This window comes from Silurus meridionalis, chromosome 9 (assembly GCF_014805685.1).
Source record: "Silurus meridionalis isolate SWU-2019-XX chromosome 9, ASM1480568v1, whole genome shotgun sequence".
Taxonomy (NCBI): domain Eukaryota; kingdom Metazoa; phylum Chordata; class Actinopteri; order Siluriformes; family Siluridae; genus Silurus; species Silurus meridionalis.
In genome coordinates, this window is record NC_060892.1 from 18141193 (window position 1) to 18162647 (window position 21455).

Sequence of the window (21455 nt, forward strand, 5' to 3'; positions counted from 1 at the left end):
TGTCACTCCTCTGCTATTACACTCCTTACAGTGTTCACTTTGATAATATTCGCACAGAACTGTCTTTTTAATTCACCTCAAGTTCACCTCACCTAAATCACCAATGCATACACAAAAAATCTGTTTATTCTTCAAATACTGTATATTTATATATTTATTTGTTTGTTATCTTTCATTTATAATGTAAATGAGTTGTATAGTTTTTTTACTCTTTATGCTGCTGTAATATGTGTATTATTCTCTGGAACGATTGAACTGTCTGTCTGTCTGTCTGTCTGTCTTATTTGATGTGTAAATTGTGGATTTCTGTAGTTTGCACTTATACTTAAAAATCCTCAGAGTGATTTTGATATCAGCCAATACTTTGTTATATATGTTTTTATTTACATAAACATATTTACATATTTACATTAATTAACATAAGTAACAGTTGGTTCAGTATGATATCCCTAAATCTTCTAGAAATTATGCAATATTATTTTGTGCACTGCCTTCTGTAATCTGAAGGTTATTTAAGATTCAACCAAGGACACATGGGAAATAGTTAATGTTGGTACATTTTGCAGGAGTATCTTTCTTAGCTTATACTATATATAGTATATATACATACATATATATATATATATATATATATATATATATATATATATATATATATATATATATATATATATATATATATATATATATATATATATGTATATATATATATATATATATATATATATATATATATATAAGGTATATTTTACATGATGAAAGGAAATTAGCATTTTGCAAGTGCTGTTCTTGCTTACTTTTATTGTTAGCTCAATTAAAAAGAGAAAAGAAAAGAAAAGCAAAGCAAAGAAAAAAAAATTAATTTGATGTAAAGTGAGAGTTTGACCACTAGGTGGCAGTGTCTCTCTTAACGCTCTTCTCTCCAACTCTGACTCTGTCAGCGAAGTAGAGCCGCATGAGGAAGTGGTGAAGATATTTTTCTCACCCACTTGCTGCAACCTTTTGACAGATTTTGGTAAAGTATATACATTATTTCTTTCAGATTCAGTTTGTTTTTCTGAGTAAACTGTTCCTATTGTATACGTGCAATTTTCTCACACTGTTGTGAGAAAAGCTTGACAAAGCTTGACACCCGAATGCTACATGGCAATCTAATAGAAAAAGGCTGTATGTCAAACGGCGATAAATTGTAAACGCAGTGCACTACATGTGACGCAGTAGCGATCTCGTGTCTGACCTTAAACAGTGAGCGTACAGAGGGAGAGCGATGGATTTGGGGTGCATCCGCAATCGGTGCTTTTGTGTATGGAAGGTTTGATAGGTGTTTTTGGATTGGGGTCGTATTGTATTTCAGCTATATGGTGTAAAGCTTTGTAACTTTAGTGAGAGAATAAACTTTAAAATATAGACAAAATATGTTTTAAAGTAGTGCATTAGACATGTTTAATGAGAGAGTGTAAAATAAAAAAAGAAAATTATATTATAAATATCAGACATAACAGTGTGTATTTGGTTTGTAAATTGGTTTATAGCTTATTTTAAAAAAGGCATCAGGATAAATTGCACAATGTATAACAAATGTTCATAATCTTATGTTCAGTGAGTCTAGGTAAAAAGGGTTCCTGACAAAATGTGTATTTTCTGTAATAGTTAAAGTGACAGTTGCGACATTTTATTAGAGGACTCACACACACACACACACACACACCCCTTCTTGTAGTCTATAATGTGGTGATCGATTTACTTTACATGTAACCAGCCAGTGGTCAGACACAGTTGCACTGTTTGCTTCACTTCTGGTTTTTCTCCCTGGTTTAATTTTGGTTCATACCCAGCCTCCGTTATCATCTGACATTAAACAACACGTTTTTTCAGAGAAATTCAAGGCGACCATTTGTTCATACTGCAGCTCGGACTGTGTCACATGGCAGTGTAACAGGGTTTAGGAAAAAAAGCTATCTGCCCTCTTCCACATACATGAGCTTAAATAATCTAATGGTAGCCTAGAAAGCGTATAACATCCTTTACACCCAGAGAGCACAGACAGTGTAAAAGAGACGACCACACTGCACTTTTAACATGGAAAATCTTTCAGAAACCTGCTTTTGGTATGAGCAGCAACCAGATATTATCACATGCAAGTGGTAAAACATCTCATCGGATCCTGTATGCAGAGACACCACAAATAACGCAGCTTCTCTTCAGACATAATTTTTTTTAATTTGTTTAATATTATAAAGATCCGTTGTAAAAACCAGGGTGGGTCCAAACCACTATAATCAGTGCTTTCTTTAATTAGGATTTTCTGAAAATGTCATCCTGTCCACTGTAGATCACATGACTTCATGTGCTACCAATTCACAGGTCTGAGACTGACAGAAACATGGACTTTATATATAAGACCGTATATATAAGAGTATCGGAGGGTCTATTATTATCACCAACTGTGTGAACTTCTTATTGGCAGTGGCAGTAAAAAAAGATATACCAGTAGATTTATCAGAGACTAAACGCAGCAAAAATGATTGTTAAAATTTTTTGCAACAGATTTAAAATTATCAGGCGTGATGGAAAGCGCAGATCCAGGGCCAGCAGATGGAGAGGAGCGAATGGTAGAGCTACGCCCGAGGACACGCTCCAATCCGGAGGGAGCGGAGGACAGACGGAGCAGTAACGGTGGGCTGAACAGTCCTCCACCCTCACAACCTACTGTGGGAAGTCGAGTGGAGGGTGAAGGAGAAGCAGCCAGCACTGACAGTCCTCCAAGTTCCACATCCACCATCACAACGACTATTTCTGCCCCCATCACTGCTGCAGCCACTACCTCAGTTAGCAGCTTGTCCAATTCAGTACCTTCTTCAATGGCTGCGGCCAAAGAAAGGCCCAAACCAAGTCAGCCCTCACTGGCCTCGCAGATTCCTCCAGCTTCAGAACTCCAGCTTCGAGCACCAAGAGTCAACTGTCCTGAAAAAGTGGTGAGTCTTGGAATGTATTTAAACAGGTACCTTAATTCCAGTTAATTGTTGAGTCATTGATTTGATTGTGTGGATTATGTTTCCAAAAATAGATCATCTGTTTGGATTTGTCAGAAGAGATGTCCCTGCAGAAGCTCGAGTCCTTCAATGGGTAAAAATATTCACTGAGCTTTAAAATCAACCCATTTTTTACTTGAAGAAATCAATGGTTTATATGAGTTCTCATCTTTAGATCAAAGACGAACGCCCTGAATATCTCCCAGAAGATGATCGAAATGTTTGTGAGAACAAAGCACAAAATTGACAAGAGGCACGAGTTCGCCTTGGTGGTGGTCAATGATGATGCCTTGTGGGTGAGTAGAAAAGAAGCAACGGATACTAACCTTAATAAAACACAATCATCAGCCAGCCAATAGCTTCAGATCCCTAAATCTAGTTTACCTTGTGCAAAATTTTTAATAACTATCAATGACATCATTCTTTTGCATCTTATACCACAGCAGTATTTTCTGTAACTATGAGGCATTCTGTTAAAAAACTGACCCCCTTCAAGCCAATCATCAGTGCTGTGGTATAACTGCACAAGCTGGCATATTAGAATGTCTGATTACTGTGTTATTTATAAGTTTGTGTTCGTCCACTTCCAAAGCTGTTGTTACTGTAAATCCTAATCAGGCTCTCGTCCTCTCTCTCTTCTACCCAGTTATCAGGCTTCACCTCCGACCCACGGGAGCTGTGCAGCTGTTTGTACGATCTTGAAACAAATGTTTGCGAATCGTTCAGTATTCTTTTCATGTTCATAATTAATTAATGGATCAAATGCCATATTACATGATTACTACAACAAAAACAAATAGCATTTCTTAACCTGTTGAATTAGACCTGGAGGATCTGCTCAACGTAATGTAAGTGTCTTTTTTACACACTGAAGATGTTTCTTTTCAGTTTTCTACAACCGAACGCATTACATGTTACACTGCATTTATTTGTAAGTTGATCAGCGCACCTATTTTGTTTAAATCAGAAGTACATTTTGAAATAATCAATTATAGACATTTATTACAGTTTTTACAAGGTCAGAGTACAGAGTTGGCTATCCCCTTACACAGTCTAGGTGATGGGGGTAAATAAAACCCCTGATGATGAACAAACTTTGGTTCAAAAGGTTCAACTGAACCCCAAGACTGCAAAAAAAAAAAGAACTGTAAAGGAATTGGATGATTCATCGACCAGAGTATTAAGAGAGTCGTATATCAACCATCGGCTAAAAGGCTAACGAAACTGGAATTAAAAACCAGTAACCAGCTTTTGCTGGGGGTTCTTCTCAGGTCAGATCAAATAAAAATTTGACTATAATGGTGGAAAAAGGGTGAAGACTTGAATTCAAAGAACATTAACCTGACTATGAAGCATGGAGGTGGCGGCATCGTGTTGTGAGGGAGTTTTGCTGGAAAAGGGACTGAATGGCCGTGTGAGGAAGATGTTTATAAATACTAAAGAACAACCTCAAGACATTAGCCAGAAATGTTAGAACTTGGTTTGCAACTGGGTCTTACAGTAGGACAGTGATCATCAACATATCTCCAGACTTATAGGAGAATAGCTTTAAGAGAAATAAGTAAAAGGATTTGACATAACAGGAAATGTATGGTTTGGTAAATAAATGATTAGGTGTATGCAATATATATATATATATATATATATATATATATATATATATATATATATATATATATATATATATATATATATACAGTGCCCTCCACAATTATTGGCACCCCTATTTAAGATGTGGTCGTGGACTTCAAAAATTCTCCTTTTTTAAAACAACATAGAACCCAAATGCAAAAAAAGAGAAAAATCCAACCTTTTATTTAAGTACATTACTTTGGTGGTTTAAAAAAATCACACATTTAGAAAAAAAAAAAAAAAACTTGAAATCATGTGTGCCACAATTATTGGCACCCCTGATGTTAATACTTTGTACAACCTCCTTTTGCCAACAAGACAGCACTTAATCTCCTCCTATAACATTTCACAAGATTGGAGAACACAGAGAGAGGATTTTGACCATTCTTCTTTGCACAATCTTTCTAGATCATCCAGTGTCCTGGGTCCTCTCTTATGCACTCTTCTCTTTAGCTCGCCCCACAGGTTTTCGATTGGGTTGAGGTCTGGGGACTGAGATGGCCATGGGAGGACCTTGAGTTTGTGACTGCTGAACCACTTTTGTGTAGATTTTGCCACATGTTTTGGATCATTATCCTGCTGAAAGACCCAATGACGACCCATCTTCAGCTTTCTGGCAGAGGCCATCAGGTTTTTATTTAAAATATCCTGGTACTTCAAAGCGTTCATAATGCCATGCACCCTAACAAGGTTCCCAGGGCCTTTGGAAGAGAAACAGGCCCACAGCATCACAGATCCTCCACCATACTTCACGGTGGGCATGAGGTGCTTTTCGGCATACTCATCTTTTGTTTTACGCCAGACCCACTTAGAGTGTTTGTTGCCAAAAAGCTCAATCTTAGTCTCATCTGACCAAAGCACACGATCCCAGTTGAAGTCCCAGTACCGCTTAGCAAACTCCAGGCGTTTCGTTTGTGAGTGTTAGTGAGAAAAGGCTTTTTCCTTGCATGCCTCCCAAACAGCTTGTTGGCATGTAGAGAGCGTCTGATGGTTGTTTTGGAGACTCTGTGACCCCAAGATGCCACTCTTTGATGCAATTCTGTGACGGTGAGCTTGGGAAATTTTTTTACTTCTCTTACCATCCTCCTCACTGTGCGTTGTGGCAAGATAAACTTGGGACCTCTTCCAGCCTTGTTTGTCACTGTTCCAGTTGTTTTAAACTTCTTAATGATTCCTCTGACTGTAGATACCGGCAAGTTAAGGCGAGTGGCTATTTTCTTGTAGCCATTGCCTGACTTATGAAGGTCGACACACATCTGCCTTACTTGAATGGTGTGTTCTCTTGTCTTTGCCATGTTGACAAATGGGTAAGAGAATTAGGCCTCTGTGTCACGTCATATTTATACCCCAGGAAACAGGAAATCATGAATTACTAATTAAAAGTCCCTAGATACCCTGACCAACCTTAGCAACTACAGAAAATATATAAAAAAAAAAAAAAATTTTCAGAGGAATTGTTAGGGGTGCCAATAATTGTGGGACACATGATTTCAAGTTTTTTTTTTCTAAATGTATGATTTTTTACCACCAAAGTTATGTACTTAAATGAAAGGTTGGATTTTCTCTTTTTGCATTTGGGTTCTATGTTGTTTTAAAAAAGGAGAATTTTTAGAAGTCCACGACCACATCTTAAACAGGGTGCCAATAATTGTGGAGGCACTGTATATATATATATATATATATATATATATATATATATATATATATATATATATATATATATATATATATATATATATCAGAGCCTCTCAGAGCCTTGTGAGTAAAAAGAGTAAGCTTTTAGAACATTAACTAATAAATAAATTTGCATCCATTTATTCCTGGGACTGGGAAATTCTATGAACATTACGGTAATAGTTACACTCTAATTACATGCAGTTAAACCTTCACTTTATTATTACAGTCTCCAGAAAATCGAGCTTCCACAGATGGACAACGTCCAGACGATCCCACCACCCTTTGTGGTCCGTACTCTCCTCATCTACAGTCGGCACGTAGGCCAGCTGCAGTTTAACCCGTCTGATGCTGTCAGTGTAAGTAAACACATCATTCCCAGTCATGCCATGCCAGTCTTTTTATTTTAAAATTTTCTTAATTAATATGCTTTTCTGATTAAGTCTTGCGTTGTTGTGTTACAGAAAATGCTACGCTCTCCATACTTCTTCTTTGATGTCATTTACCTTCATAATGGCGCCGATGAGCAAATGGATGACAACAGCTGGAAGGTCATTTGATTTTCACAGTCTCTCTGTCATGCAGGCTTCGTTTTTTAATATTTACTCATTTATTTATTCATTCATTCATTCATTTATTCCTTTATATTTTTACAATTTTACTATACAAACCTAGAAGCCGTGAGGTCTTGACGCAGGAGACGCTTGTCATGTTTCGTATTAATCATTTTCTAACAAATCCAAATTCCAGGCAAAATTAACAGGGGGTAAAACTAAAAATATTTCTGTCATGACACGTTTTCTTAGGGGACCCAAATAATAGTAGAAGATTTATAACACAGTAAATTCCCAATTCACTATGCAGTAAATGTTTCTTATATAGGGACTTATATATCAGACATTTCACATAATAAAAATATTAAAAGCCTACTGATAAATGGATAGAAATTGTTTAATTGGTGATTTTGTTGATTGGTATTTAATTGGGGGATTTTCTTTGGAATGATATGAGTCTCATTATATATACAGTATCTCACAAAAGTGAGTACACCCCTCACATTTCAGCAATAATTTTATTATATCTTTTCAAGGGACAATACTATAGAAATGAAACTTGGATATGTCTCGTTTTGCATGTTTACTCTTTAACATCCTGTAAGAGTAGCTTCCATTACGATTTCTGACCACCTCTCCTCCCCCGCAGGACACGTACGAATCCTTCTCGAAGTTGGACTCGAAGGGGATGTGCTACCGTTTCGAAGTGTCTCTATGTGGCCCAGCTATCGAGCTGCATAACTGCATGGCTAAGCTGCTGTGTCACCCGCTGCAGAGACCCTTTCAAAGCCATGCCTCCTACAGCCTGCTAGAGGGCGACGAGCCACCAGAGATCGAGGCCACGGTGTAGAGCAGCGCTCATTAACCCTGCTCCTGGAAATAGCACTGTAGAGCTCCAATACTGATATAACACTTTTATCTGGACAATCAGTGTTGCTGATGCGCTAGAACTGTGTTGGAATCGTCTTGAATTCTGTAAGATGGTGCAACAGATAGTCCAGGAACAGGATTAATTAATGAAGGACTAGTTGACGAAGCATCTTACACTGAGATTCCTAACGATGGACACGTTCAATGCTAAGGAAAAAAAACAAGAAATCTAGTTGTCTTTATATGTGGACTGCTGTGGATTTTCTTTAGCATTGAGACGTTCAAGGGGGGAGGGATTGCCTTTTTTTTCACTGCTTCCATGCAGGATTTTTCTGTCTGCTTTTTAAATGTATGCCTTTTGTCTTTTATATTTTAATCGTTCATTAAGTTAATGTAGCCACCAAAAATATTTTTTTTTAAATCGTTGTTCTTTTTCTTTTTGGCATAAATCAAAAACCCTTGTGTCTAGATTGGTGAATGTGTAAATCCTTCTCTTTTTTTTTTTAAATGCCACGGTTGAAAGTATACTGAAATGTGTGATCACTAGAACATGTAACGTTCTGGAGTGCCATTCTGGCGAGTAAGGATGCGGTTGAATAAATGATGAATAATGAAACGATAAAGAGCACTGTGCAGTGAAATGAGTTTGTTGAATGTAAATCTGCAATACATCACTGACACATAACTTTAAGTCAGATTTTTTTTTCATATTCACTAGACATTAATCTCCTGTATATTCAAGCTTGTTTTTCACATGTACAGATGTCAGTTACAGTTTGTACAATGAAATGCTTAAGTGAGGCACCAGGCAAACTACAGCAATGTTGTGTGTGTGTGTGTGTGTGTGTGTGTGTGTGTGTGTGTGTGTGTGTGTGTGTGTGTGTGTGTGCAAAAAAAATACACGGTGTCCAAATCCTAACTACAGCCTCCCAGTCATTAGCAACATTACAGGGACTTTTCTTTATTACATGCTGTAATCACTGTCCTGTATAAGTTCAGTTGGCACATACCACATAAATTTAGAGTTATTGTTAAACTATAAGATTAAATGCACCTGGCCCAGTATGACACAAAAATGACAGTATAGTGCAGAATAGGAAAAATTTTTCCCAGTCTTCAGTTGTCTAATTTTGATGAACCTGTGAACACTGTAGTAACAGATTTCTGTTCTTGGCTGACAGGAGCGGAACCTGATGTGGTCTTCTGCTTTTGAAGCTCATCCACTTCAAAGTTGATGTCTTGCGCATGCTGAGATACTTTAATGTTCACCCCAGTTGTACAGGGTAGTTATTTGAGTCGCTGTATCCATCCTGTCAGCTTAAACCAATCTGGTCTTCTGATTTTTTAACAAAGTGTTTCAGTTTGCCGAATTGACCACTCTTACAAAATGTACCACTCTATTAACTTCTCAGGAGATCATACATTAATAAATTACACAAACCAGCCTGTCATCAACAACCATGACATAATTTATATGTTAGGGAAGTGGTCATTTCAAGATCAACATGGTTTGTCATCGTTAGCTAACGAAACACAAATGAAAGCAGGCTGAGGGAAATGTCTGCAGGAGATATGAATCTAACTGGAACAAGTGCATTTTGCTAACTGGGAAGAGTGCCACTGCGTGGCCCTTGAGCAAGGCCCTTCATCATCAGCACAGGTTTAGTTTAAAGAAAGTATCTGATCATGTCTTTTTGTTTTGGTGTGTTCTACCTAACAGTTCAGAGATGGAGGATCTGCTGTAGCGACCCCTAATGGAAGAAGCCGAAAGGAAGAAGAGTTTGTTTCTTTCTCATGTTGTTGTTTGCTGCATTTGTTCTGTGCAAATCGCTTAAAAATTTTTTGAAGGTTACTTTATGAAACTTTGATGTCGTTTCCTGCCATTTGAAACCTGACTTGCACCATTTACCAAATAATTGTCGGAAGAGTTTTAATGGTTGCGTTAATCTCGCTTATAATTTCCTTTTCTTCAAGCCAATAATTAGTAACCTGTAACCTCCTTATTTCTCAGAAACCAGGCACGCCAGCCCAAATTCAATTCCCAGCTTTTGCATACATTCTCAGAAAAGGGGCCTGCCCGTTTGCCCTTATGTGATTGTGTGCAATCTAACGTGACCTCTCCCCACTGACTCATGGTACACAATGGTGTGTTTGGATTGTAACACTGAAACAATGTCAACAAGTCAACAAAGCTATTTAAGCCAGCTGTTGGTCCTATCAATGTACCTTGTTGTCGCAATATCAGTGTTAATGCCAATTTTATCTTTCATCTTTCAAAAACACAAGATTATACCTTTAGTTGCATTAATATTACCACTGATTTTACACAATTGAGTATTTAACTATATAAAAAAAGTCCAGTAAGGCAAAAAGAATTACTACAGATTTTCCATAGGCTTTTAAGGGAAAAATAACATACCACAAATGAACAACATATTAAATATTGCATAGGTCTTTTTGCTTCTTAAAATCGATCTGTTATCTGTTATATTACTTTCTGCCCTTTTTAAAAAGCATCCTCATAAATTATGCTTTCCTCTGAGGACACATCAGAGTGAAGACAATAGGCTGCAGGAAAACCCCTGGCTTTCGTTATTTTCCCTTTTCACACCCGTCCCGGACAGGAGATGGGGCACTGAGCAGGGCTCTGAACGTCATCGGTGCAAACAAGAATTACCCGGCCTGGGAATATTTGTTATTTGTTCCATCAAAAAAAAAAAAAAAAAAAAGCTGACAGGTCACTATTGTTGTCCTTCTTGTCCCAGCGATGCTTACAGCAGTAGCACAGGATGCTGAGGTTTCGATGGCTTATTTTGAACCCCCATGTTTATGTGTGGCTTTTTTTGATCAAGGAAGAGATAGAGGGAGGTTTGGATATTGTCATTTACTCATGAGTTGCTTTTCCTGTGCCTCAACTGGTCAAAGTTTACTCTTCGAGAGGAAAGGGTCGGGAGCATGGAAATAAATTAGAAAAATAAGTAAACACAGTGTACACATGCACTCGTGTGCTGAAAAATAGCACGTGGTGGTGGAATACATGGTTATTTTTTTTTACAAGATAAACAGTTTGTATTAAAGCTTTATATCAACATACTATTTATAAAACAATGAATCATCAAGATAATGTTTGAAGAGGCATTTGGCATGATGAAGATGATGGAGAAGATCTAACTCAATCTGAGCAATGAATAAACAGAAAAATATTATATATTATATATTTTTTATAATATTATATATAATTCAGTGCTAACATAGTCAGCCAATTACATACATGCTGCCACTAAATCAGTAGGCTATAAATGGTCAGTGAAATCGTTATAATGTTTTATTTAAAAAATCTTTAACAATGGATATAAGAAAATGGTTTGACTTGTTCTTCAAAAATGTAATTCCTCCTCCTCTCGTCGTCTGCAGTGCTTCTAAAGGTAAGATGCCCTTTTGCTTTAGTAGCTACATTTGGTTATATGCTGGTGGTTAATTTGCGTGTGTTTTCATGAGTCTTGCACTTTAGAGTTATGATAAATTATTGTTTACAGTCAGTGACATGTTAAATATTTTATGTTTATTAAAGTATAATAATTATTATAATAGTATGTATCTAGTATGTAAACGAGATAGGCCCCCCGAAGTTAAACATCAGGCACAATCATTCTGCATTCTCTGGCGCCAACACTGTTTTGTTGGTATGCAATTATGGTGATATAACACCAAAAGTCAGTGGCGGGCAATGCATTTGGTACCTGGGCCTTCAGTGGGGACTTACCGACATAATCCACCTCTTCATACCACCACTATCATGTCTGTGCCACCTACATCATATGGAGCAGTCAGTTTTTGTCGAATAACATGAAAGAAACATTTATATTTAAATAAAATACAACCTACTCACCAGAGATGCAAACTCATAATTTGCACCGCTTCTCAGAGGCTGTAAACCAGTAGTACAGCTTGTATTTACTGATCTGGAAGTGGTGAACAAACCCTTTCCCGGGCTGAGACAAGCTAGCTAGCTTCGGGGTTGGCCGACCTCTCCTCAAGATGTCTAGCTTTTCTTCTAAATTGATTTTTACATATGTCTGAGACCAAATCAATTTCTCTTCCTCAGTCAGAAAAAAAACTCAGAGTTAGACTAAAAAAAGTCTAACTCTGATGTATTAATGTGTGCAGATCGCTACAAACAAGTTTTGCTAGTCGAACTTGGCTGTAACAGTTTCGCACTGACTAACCAATCTGAGTAGGGAAAAATGCTGATGCTATTCTTGGCCAGCTAGCTGGCCCTGTGAGGCGAATTTGAAATCTGATTGGTTAAAGAATCAGAGCCATTGATAATATAGTCAAAGGTACATCGGCCAGCACTACTGATTGTGAAGGCCCTGGGCAGATTAGATTGACATGGCAGCACATAGAGGCTGAAATCTGATTGCCCTAGTGACAGCCCACCACTGCCAGAAGTAATGAAACTATTCAACACTTCACTACATTTTCATTGTCTGCTTTTATCATCCTGGTCATTAAAGGAAAAAGTGGAAATTCTTCATAGAAAGAGTAATTTTTTTAACTATATTACAACAAGGGGATATCATCTTTGCAACAGACTTTTTTTTATAAGGAATAAAACTCAATCTGGTGCTGTTATCAGAACATAATCAACAGGATAATTACATAAAGCAGAAATTTTCTAATAATGTTAATATAAAATGCTAATTTTTCTTGTACTGCAGCGATTTCCCAAGGACTACATTCTTTATTAAGTAAAGAGCGACATGTCAAAGATCTTTCCCAGTTAGAGTTATGTTGAATGGAGAGAGAAGCCTACAAAACATGCTAGTTCCTGTTATCACTTAAATTAGAACAGCTATAAACAGTCCATTTCCTCACTGGTCTGTCTTTTTATTTGTGGAAATCGCATAGCAAAAATCATTGGAGACGCCTTCCTATAATGTGAATCCTCATTCCATCATATAAACAATAAATTGGTTTATTTTGAGTATCCACTATGGCGTATCTTGTGTTAGCTGTTACTATGGTACAATAATATCGTTAGCAATAAAAGCAATTAAGTAAAGAAAAACTTCTGTACCAGTCATGTTGTTAGGGAAAAGGAATCAAAAAAGAATTTCCTGCCAATCAGATTTGAGAATGTAGTAGCAATGTGATATAAAACATATTAAATCAATGTATATATAAATATATTTTTAATCCAGAAAGGCCCCAAATTGCTAATTTCTGGGTGATATGATTACAGTGTTAACGTCAACATTAACAGTCATGAGCTGTTACTATGATTTATGATTGGCTGTTCTGTATATCTCCAACCACACATTAGCACAGTGTGAAGTACAGATAACTATTTGGAGGAGGGTCAGGAAAGAGCTGCCCTGCAGGATGTGGACGCCAGCATATATAAGCACAGCAGTGATGCAAAACCTAGTAGTTGTGTGTACATGGCACATATGTAATTAGAAGGCTTCAAGACTTTAACTTTAGCAATTCTACTTGTCTGACAAAGTTTTTTTTGGCAGAGATGTACAACAGCAGTTACACTCGGCCCAAAGTGGCGATGAAGGCCCAGGACATACGCAGGTCGAAGGGAAAAGGCTGCGGGTATTATCTGCGCATCATCTTCTTCTTCTCTTCCCTGATACAGTCTCTGATCATCGTGAGTCTAGTGCTCTTCTTAGTGTATGGACAGCCGGAAAAGAGCGCTGATGAGAAAAGGGTGGCGGAGCTGGAGCAGATTTTTAACAAGCTCTCAATGGACAACACCAATCTGAGGAAGGACAACGTCAACCTCAATGCCACGCTTAAGATCAAAATAGATGAGAAGGATGCAGCTTATAAAAAAGTGACAAAACTCACAGCAGACTTGGATGCTGCCAAAGGAAATAACACAAAACATTTGCAAGCACTAGTAAGTCTTCATTGTTTTCAAATTATGTGCATTTTGGGAATGTTTTATTCGTACTGCAGGAACATAAAAGATAGAATTTGAGTAATATTGTATGGTCTTCTTTTTGTGTGTTCTTTAAAGGCTATTTGCAATTCAAATAAGACGCCTCTGCTTCGGAGTATATCCCCATGTCCACAAAGCGGTGCTTCAAGTGGTAAGTTTGATCATTTTTGCATAAAAAAATATACTGGGCTAAATTTAAATCAGCACTGTACCTGAAATTGTACCTTTCACATTTCAGAACAAACAAGATACTTACAGACTCTCTTGGAACAACAGAAGTCTCTGTATGCAATTGTCCAGGCCAATTTCAGCCAAACGGTGCAAAACCTCAAGTTTAACTTAAACAATGTGATAAAAGATAAAAATATGCACGAGATGGCCATGATAACACTAAAAAAAGAGTCGGAGGACCTGTCTTCTGAGCTCAAACTTTACAAAAAAAAGTGTAAGGAGGACTTTGTCACGTTACTTCAGGGCATACAGGTTGTCACGACCGCCTTCCTCACTAAGATTGACAGCCTCTTCCCCAACAGCTTTACCTTCCACCTTACTTGTGCAAATCAACAAGAACAAATGCGGAATATCCATGCAAACTGCACAAACCTTTCCCGGCAAGTAGAAGACAAGTTCCAGAACTACCTGAACATGGTTGGCGAAAAAGTCTCAACCCTCCAGGCTGAGAGCAGCCGGCTGGAAGTTGAAAACACACGGCTAAAATCTAATGGTGAGAAGTGTGACAAGGAACACACTCAGGTAGCCGAGCAGTGCACAAAGACTCTTCAGGAGCAACAGCAAACACATGACACCAAGGTGGAGCAATTGCTGAAAGATTATAAAGAACTGCTCCAGGAAAAGCAGATGCTTCAAGCTACATGTCTACCAAAAGTAAGAAACCTTAAGCACTGAAAAATAGATGCAACAGTATCATTCAGCAAGTATCAGTTTAGTTATTTAGCTGCAGTAGACATTAAACACAAAGTAATATGTCCAGTACAGCACCACAGGTCCACTGATTACAACTTTATTAAACTTTTTAAATAAGCCAGAATACAGAAGTGTTTTAAGCCATGTTTCCTTTTTCTGAAGTAATCTCGCCATGTGTTCTTCGAAAGCTTAGCAGATTATCCTTACTTGTTTCACAGCCCCCTGTGCCAAAACCAAGTGGAAACGAATGGCCTTTTGCACAGCAGAGACCGAATTTCGCTGGAACGAACACTGGATTCCAAAGCAAACCAAGCAACAGTCAACCACCAAAGGTACTTGACTACAGGTTTTTTTTTTATGCATAACTAAATTGCTTCCTTTATCTTAAAGACTCACACATGGCACAAAAATTTGAAACCTTCTCAAAGTTCTGACTCTTCTGAATCTATAGTGATTCATTTTTGTTGTTGTTGTTGAATAACAGAAATTCATTCAGATACAGGTCAAGAGTTTCATGTAAAGTGCATATCAAACATCAGAATAAAAAGAAAACAAAATTCTGATAGCTGTGAATTTACTTGTAGAATAGCTGTTGGTGCCAGATGATCTGGTTTGACTGTTTTTGAATTCAGTTAGGATTTTCACACACAGAATGGTGTGTGGTTCTGTGGGTAGAAGTGCAATGTAGTAAGAGATATCAGAGAAACAAAATTGCCAAATGTATTTAATTTACAAGGCCTAGGCTGCTGTAACTCAATCACTCTACACCCTGAGCTGAAAGGTATCAAAAACCTTGTGGTGAAAGAGCTTCACCAGCTGAACACCACATCAGATTTTACTCCTGTCAGCCAAGAACAAGAGTCTAAGGTTATGAAGCTAAGACCAGGAAGTAATTAGAAATAAAAGCTTTTATTTTCAGTCTTAACTGATCCAGTATTGGTGAGTCTGTCTATTATAGTCTGTGAATCTTGATCTGGGCTGAGAGGATTGGAACCTGGAAAGCTTTGACGCATTCAAAGCATTGTGCATTCTGAGATGCTTTCCTGCTCACTATGATTGTAAAGAGTGATTATTTGAGTTACTATATTCCTCATTTTTCTCAAATTAGTCATTTCTAAAATGCATAAAACCAGTCTGGCACAAACAGAGATCAAACTATTACCACATCCAGATATTTGATGTGAACATCAACTAAAGCTTTTTACTCTCCATTATCTCTATAATGATTGGATGATAGGTCTTCCAAATAAAGTGTATATAGTATAAAATAGCATATATAACATAATAGTTTGGCAGTTCACTGTTTTTTTTTTTTTCTTAGATTTAGGACAGAATTCTTTTACAGAAATGAATGGAATATTGAAAATGCATGTGTTATTTGTTCTAAACTGTTAATAATACATTTATATTTCTTGGTACAGGTCAGGTGAGCAGTGAGGAATGAGATGCAAGTGACAGACAGTATATGTCATCTTCAGTCACGTCTCAGAAAAACGCCTCAAAATGTGTAATTTCAAGGCTCTAACTTTCATGAGTTTAAGGTGAATTGTAAAAGTATTTGATGGGTAGGCATTTATAATACTGTGACAGTATTAATCAGCTGTACCTATTCCATTGTACATGATTGTATTACCAGTTCTTAGTAGTTTGTACATCAAAACATGATTTTTTTGTGTAAAATGATCAATAATATTATATATACAATGTATAAAATATCTCAGGGAAGTGTGAACATAGCCATGACTACATTCATTTTTTAAACCGACTGAAATTATCTTCACTGTGAACTTAGAGAATGTTAAACACTAAGAATGTTAAATGAATAGCAATTTATTTTTTGTAAATCAAAAATGACTGTTGTTAACAATGCAAGATTACCATTTAGCCTTACATATCCTCTTGCAAAGGCTGGGGTAAAAGCAATCTGAACAAGGTGTACTGTACATTTCTTTTTTTTATATTAACATTTTTGTAATATTTAAATTTGCATTTTCTAATCATTTAATGCATATCACACTTATTTTATTAAATCATAAAATAATTTTGATTTCTCAATGACTTGCATCTACATAAATATTTTTTAAATAATTGATTTTGTTCTTGTTATTACTTGATGAACATACACAGCTTATTCATATTGTACTTTTTATTCGACTGAAAAGTAAATTTTACGTCCAGGAATCATGCTATGTGGTTGCAATGGTGGACAGTTACAAACTAAATGTAATTCATTACTATTCTTAAGTAGCTTTTTTGCTGTATTTACTGAAGTATTTACATCTGGAAAGACTTTAACTTCACTACATTTCAAAGTCAAATATCGTACTTTTTACTTATTACATTTAGTGAAATCAGTCAACGTAACTAAATGTGCAAGATTACAATCCAACCACCAATCAGGGTAGAGCACGCTTTGATGGGTTTTGATGGCTGCTTGGTTGAATCTACTTAACACGAACATACAGTCCAGCGTCAGTTCAACAGCAAGCAGTTTTTTGATAGTAATAAATGATGAAAGAAACTCCTACCTAAATTTCTTTCTTCTTTTTTTATTTTTTTAAGAAGTTAAGCAGATTATGTTATCATTATAATTGTAATAGCTATTAATTAATCTTTTACTCATTAATATCATTCTATTAATAGATTGGTGTGCTAAGAGTAACATTAGAGTCTTTTCATATAAATTAAGTTGACTAAGCAAAGAGTCTTGTGACAAAAATATTAATAGGAACATTATAGTTGTAATAAATTATAGTACTTTGGATACTTTTGTACTCAAGTGAAGGTTTAAAGTAAGCAAAGAGGAAATGCAGGCAAGTCCAGAATTCAAAACAGCAGTTATATGTGGAAACAAATAGTATTCACTTTCCAGTGATTACTTCTTTTGCTATGATTAAACTGAAGGATATAATATGATTTTTTCCCCCAACCTCTCTTGAAGTGACTCTACAGCAGTTGGATGAAATAAATGATTTGAATGCCTTTTTATTATTATTTTTTATAATCTAAACATCATTTAACTGATAAGTATTCATCCCAAGTTGTCCCACAGGTGCCTCTGAGATTTTTAGTTGTAATTTTAGTTGTGTTTACAATGTAAAATCCAAAGATAAATGACAAACTAAAACTTTTTACATGAGAAATCAGATTCTAATGTATTTAAATTAGCTGTTGCAAAACCTCAAAAGATTAATAAGACGGGGGGTGAATATTTTCTCGGCACCGTGTCATGACATTTTGTATAAAATTATGCATAATATAGCAGTTAATCATTTTAAAACAAATAGTTCAGGATGATTAACAGATTAAAAAAGTAAAACTTCTAAGATTTAAAAGAACGTTTCTATACTTACGCTTCGTTACATATTTACATTTCCCTAAAGATGGATGCAACAAAGAAAACCATACCTCAAGAAATTGGCCCCCATTACTCAAGTACACTAGTTACTTTTTTGTTACTTATATATATACTATATTTATATAACCTTAAACAGCTTTCTTAAGGAAGAGGGATAACAAAAAAACACCTCATTCTTCATCCTACCACATAGGTCTCGGTGTTATTCTAAGCACCATCTGTTTTATGAATTGGAATACAGTACATACTTTGCTTGCAGAAAGTGCGTGGTGTGATTTGTGAGACCTTCTAACCTCTGTTTGGTCCTGCAGTGGGCTGAACACGGCATGACGTCATTTGGGATGAATTGTAGGAAAAGGTGAGGGTGCAGTGTGCTGCCTTAAGCGCCTTTCTGAACTGCACAAGGCAATGCCATCAGAGGGGTGAGGAGTTCAACAAACGAGCATAAATATTTAAATGAAGGTCGGATTGACAGGAGAACAAAGACCTGTGGGAGCCCCATTAAGCTGTTTGCTTCCTTTACAGCCAAAAGATCATCCACAACGTTTACTTTGGATCAAAAAAGGCACACTTAGCAGTTTTTATTTAACTCCCTATATACCACAAAAACAATCTTTGCCAGAAGTTATAAAAAAATAAAACTATTATAAAAGATTTCCTAGTATGTGATCTGCTTTATCATTTAAATACAATTTGAATTATTATACACCTTTTAAATGACAATTTATATAAACTCTTCAATCTTGTGTACAAGTATGTTTATACACGTAACTATATGACGTCTATTTTACACATTTTATGTCCGACTCAACATATTTTTACAAAAGGATTTCACATGTATGGCTCAATCATGCCACTTTCAATGTGTATTTTTTTAACACTACCCCTCCATGAGTTATGAGTACAGTGTTGTTGACAGTTCCCATGGAAATGTCATTTGTACTTGATGGAGTCTTTAATTATTTACCACAATTTGAGGCAGATAGAAACCATCACAGAATTTGTAATGATTTTAATAATTATAATAGGAATTGTACACTGCCTGCTCAAGAAAATTCCACCTACTGCACTCTTTTGATCAACTGCTTTTTGATTATAGTTTCATTGAGCTTACAGTATGCAAGGCCCAACATTTATTTTGATTCAGAGTTGCATGACGTTCAAGTACAGGTAAGTTCAATATCTTGTACTGATAATGTAAGACTCAGGCCATTGTGTAAATTCTTCTCCAGCACATCCCAAATATTCTTAATGGTGTTTAAGGTCTGGACTCTGTTTAGGTCAATCATTGAGTAAAAATTATGCCTCATGCTCCCTGAACCACTCATTGACAATTTAAACCAGATTAATCCTGTCACCTTGGTCTATACCCGTGCCATGAGGGAAGAAAAAAATCCATTGATGGAAAAACGTGGTCATTCAATATATTCAGGTAGTCATTTAAAAGACTGGAGGTGGAGCTGGAGGTAGCAGAGCTGAAGATGTTGAGGTTTTCGTTGGGAGTGACTAGGATGGACAGGATTAGAAATGAGTTTATTAGAGGGACAGCAAATGTATTATGTTTTAAGGACAAAGTGAGATAGGCGCAATTGAGATGGTTTGGACATGTGCAGAGGAGGGACATGGCGTATATCCGTAGGAGAATGCTGAGATGGAGCCGCCATGAAGGGGAAATGAGGAAGACCAAGGAGGAAGTTTATGGATGTGGTGAGGGAAGACATGCAGGTAGTTGGTTTGAAAGAGGCAGATGTAGAGGACAGGTGGGTATGAAACGGATGATCCGCTGTGGTGACCCCTAATAGGAGCAGCCGGAAGAAGAAGAGGTTCACCATTATTTGGGCACATAACATTGCTAAATCTAGCCCTGACCAACTAAAGCATTCCCAGATCATAACACTTCCCCTCCCCAACCATGCACTAGGCATAATTGTTACATCACTTCATCTGCCTTTCTGCTGAGGTCCTCAATAAATTTAAATTAATAAACATAATAAATTCTATGTTTTTCTACACTGGTTTTAGGATAACGATTCGATGATGTACACAAAGTCACTATAAAATGGACACTGGTGGTAAGTGTTTTAATGGTCTGTTATATTATCTATAGAAACAATCTAATGTATGTAATGGTTTTAATATCTTTTATTTTTTTAGCAGGGATAGTCTAGGTACCTTACTTAGTTTAGCATCCATAGTTCTTAGTTGCTTAGCAACAGTAGAGCTGTTTCTCGACCACTGGAGTACCATATATGTTGACCTTCTTCTCTAGTTGGGTTTAAACAAACCATAAAACAATAGATGATTTTTTTATTCTTTTCAAGTAATTTTTTTTTTATGACCATTAAATAATAATTAAAGTAAGCGCATTTGCTATTATTGTATCTATTTGAAATTTTACAATCGTACAAAAAAGCTGGATTAATGTTCTTTTAAACACAGAAAATAAAAATCACAGGCACTTCTTTAAATACTTTGCACCACATAACAGTTTTTGCTTTTATTAAAATGGTCAGTTCCCTTTCAGGAACTCGAGCTGTGTCACAACACTTAGGTAACACAACCGCGTTGTCCACGCTAAGAAATAATGTGTGTAATGAGTCAAAATTGGACGCGGGCCGTCACGACCAGGAAGTTTAAAACGTACATGGAGTGAAGCTGGCGCCAACTTTTGCTCGTTCACGAAGCGCTCTGTGTGTATGTGTTGAATTGTCTCAAATTGTTTGTCAAAAGACAAGCAAACAAGAAAGTTATGCACACTTTTCAGCTGTGTGTGTGGCTTGCTTGGATGAGGAGCTCGGTTCTTGAGAGTTCGGTTCTTGCTGTGCTCGTATGTCTCTGCGCTCGCTCTGCTCCCACTGGGCACTCTTCGAAGAGGGTGCCCTTACTCCTCGCAGTTCTGGCCCCGCTCTTGCCGAGGCAGAGCGTCGAGCTAGCTCATGGGGTTTGCAGATGGACCTTGCAGACATTGCAAAGGCTGTGCTCTGCGACACCAAGGTCCATGAGTTAATGGAGGTTGTGACCCGCGCCGCAGCCAAACTCGATATAACTTGGCCGGCTTATGAGAAGAAAGTGCCTCCAAACAGTAAAATGGTCGAGCACTTTCTGACACCATTACCGCAACCTCCACGTCAGGGTTCCCTGTTCTTTCCCGACCTGCACACTGGAGGTGTCCAGGTCATGGATGAAGCATCGCATCTCGCACTCCCCCTGTCAGGGATCCTGTGCGGCGCTCTGCATCAAAGCCCCGAGAAGTGACAGAACTGAAAACATCATCTTCTATAAGATAGCTTGGACAAAATAGTCCTGACATAGGACGTTCTGGGGATCTGGCCATGAAAGGGTGCGTATTACCGCATTACCCGGTGCCCGCCCTGTTCCGGCACCCTTGGGACCTGGTCCGTACCCCTTTCACGGAGCATCCTTCTTGTTCTCCACCCGATCACGTAGTGGTCCAGGAG

At 37.1% G+C, this 21455-nt stretch overlaps 2 protein-coding genes across 2 annotated transcripts; both read left to right on the top strand.

Moving 5' to 3' along the window:
* Positions 1–926: 926 nt before the first annotated feature.
* babam1 (BRISC and BRCA1 A complex member 1) lies at positions 927–8385 on the top strand. Its single transcript, XM_046858492.1, has 9 exons — positions 927–1015; positions 2548–2975; positions 3068–3126; positions 3208–3328; positions 3679–3757; positions 3856–3880; positions 6568–6697; positions 6803–6889; positions 7542–8385. The coding sequence occupies exons 2-9, from the start codon at positions 2568–2570 to the stop codon at positions 7740–7742; spliced, it is 1110 nt and encodes a 369-aa protein (XP_046714448.1). The 5' UTR covers positions 927–1015; positions 2548–2567; the 3' UTR covers positions 7743–8385.
* A 4796-nt stretch (positions 8386–13181) lies between these two features.
* Positions 13182–16681, top strand: plvapb (plasmalemma vesicle associated protein b). Its single transcript, XM_046856761.1, has 5 exons — positions 13182–13673; positions 13794–13866; positions 13954–14600; positions 14858–14971; positions 16061–16681. The coding sequence occupies exons 1-5, from the start codon at positions 13287–13289 to the stop codon at positions 16067–16069; spliced, it is 1230 nt and encodes a 409-aa protein (XP_046712717.1). The 5' UTR covers positions 13182–13286; the 3' UTR covers positions 16070–16681.
* Positions 16682–21455: the final 4774 nt, after the last annotated feature.

Bases quoted from the DNA above. Each gene is read 5' to 3' on its own strand.
- plvapb (XM_046856761.1), top strand. From the start codon at position 13,287: ATGTACAACAGCAGTTACACTCGGCCCAAAGTGGCGATGAAGGCCCAG. The intron at 13,674-13,793 runs GTAAGTCTTCAT...TGTTCTTTAAAG, and splicing joins CAAAACATTTGCAAGCACTA to GCTATTTGCAATTCAAATAA. The intron at 13,867-13,953 runs GTAAGTTTGATC...TTCACATTTCAG, and splicing joins ACAAAGCGGTGCTTCAAGTG to AACAAACAAGATACTTACAG.
- babam1 (XM_046858492.1), top strand. From the start codon at position 2,568: ATGGAAAGCGCAGATCCAGGGCCAGCAGATGGAGAGGAGCGAATGGTA. The intron at 3,329-3,678 runs GTGAGTAGAAAA...TCTTCTACCCAG, and splicing joins TCAATGATGATGCCTTGTGG to TTATCAGGCTTCACCTCCGA. The intron at 3,881-6,567 runs GTAAGTGTCTTT...TTATTATTACAG, and splicing joins GAGGATCTGCTCAACGTAAT to TCTCCAGAAAATCGAGCTTC.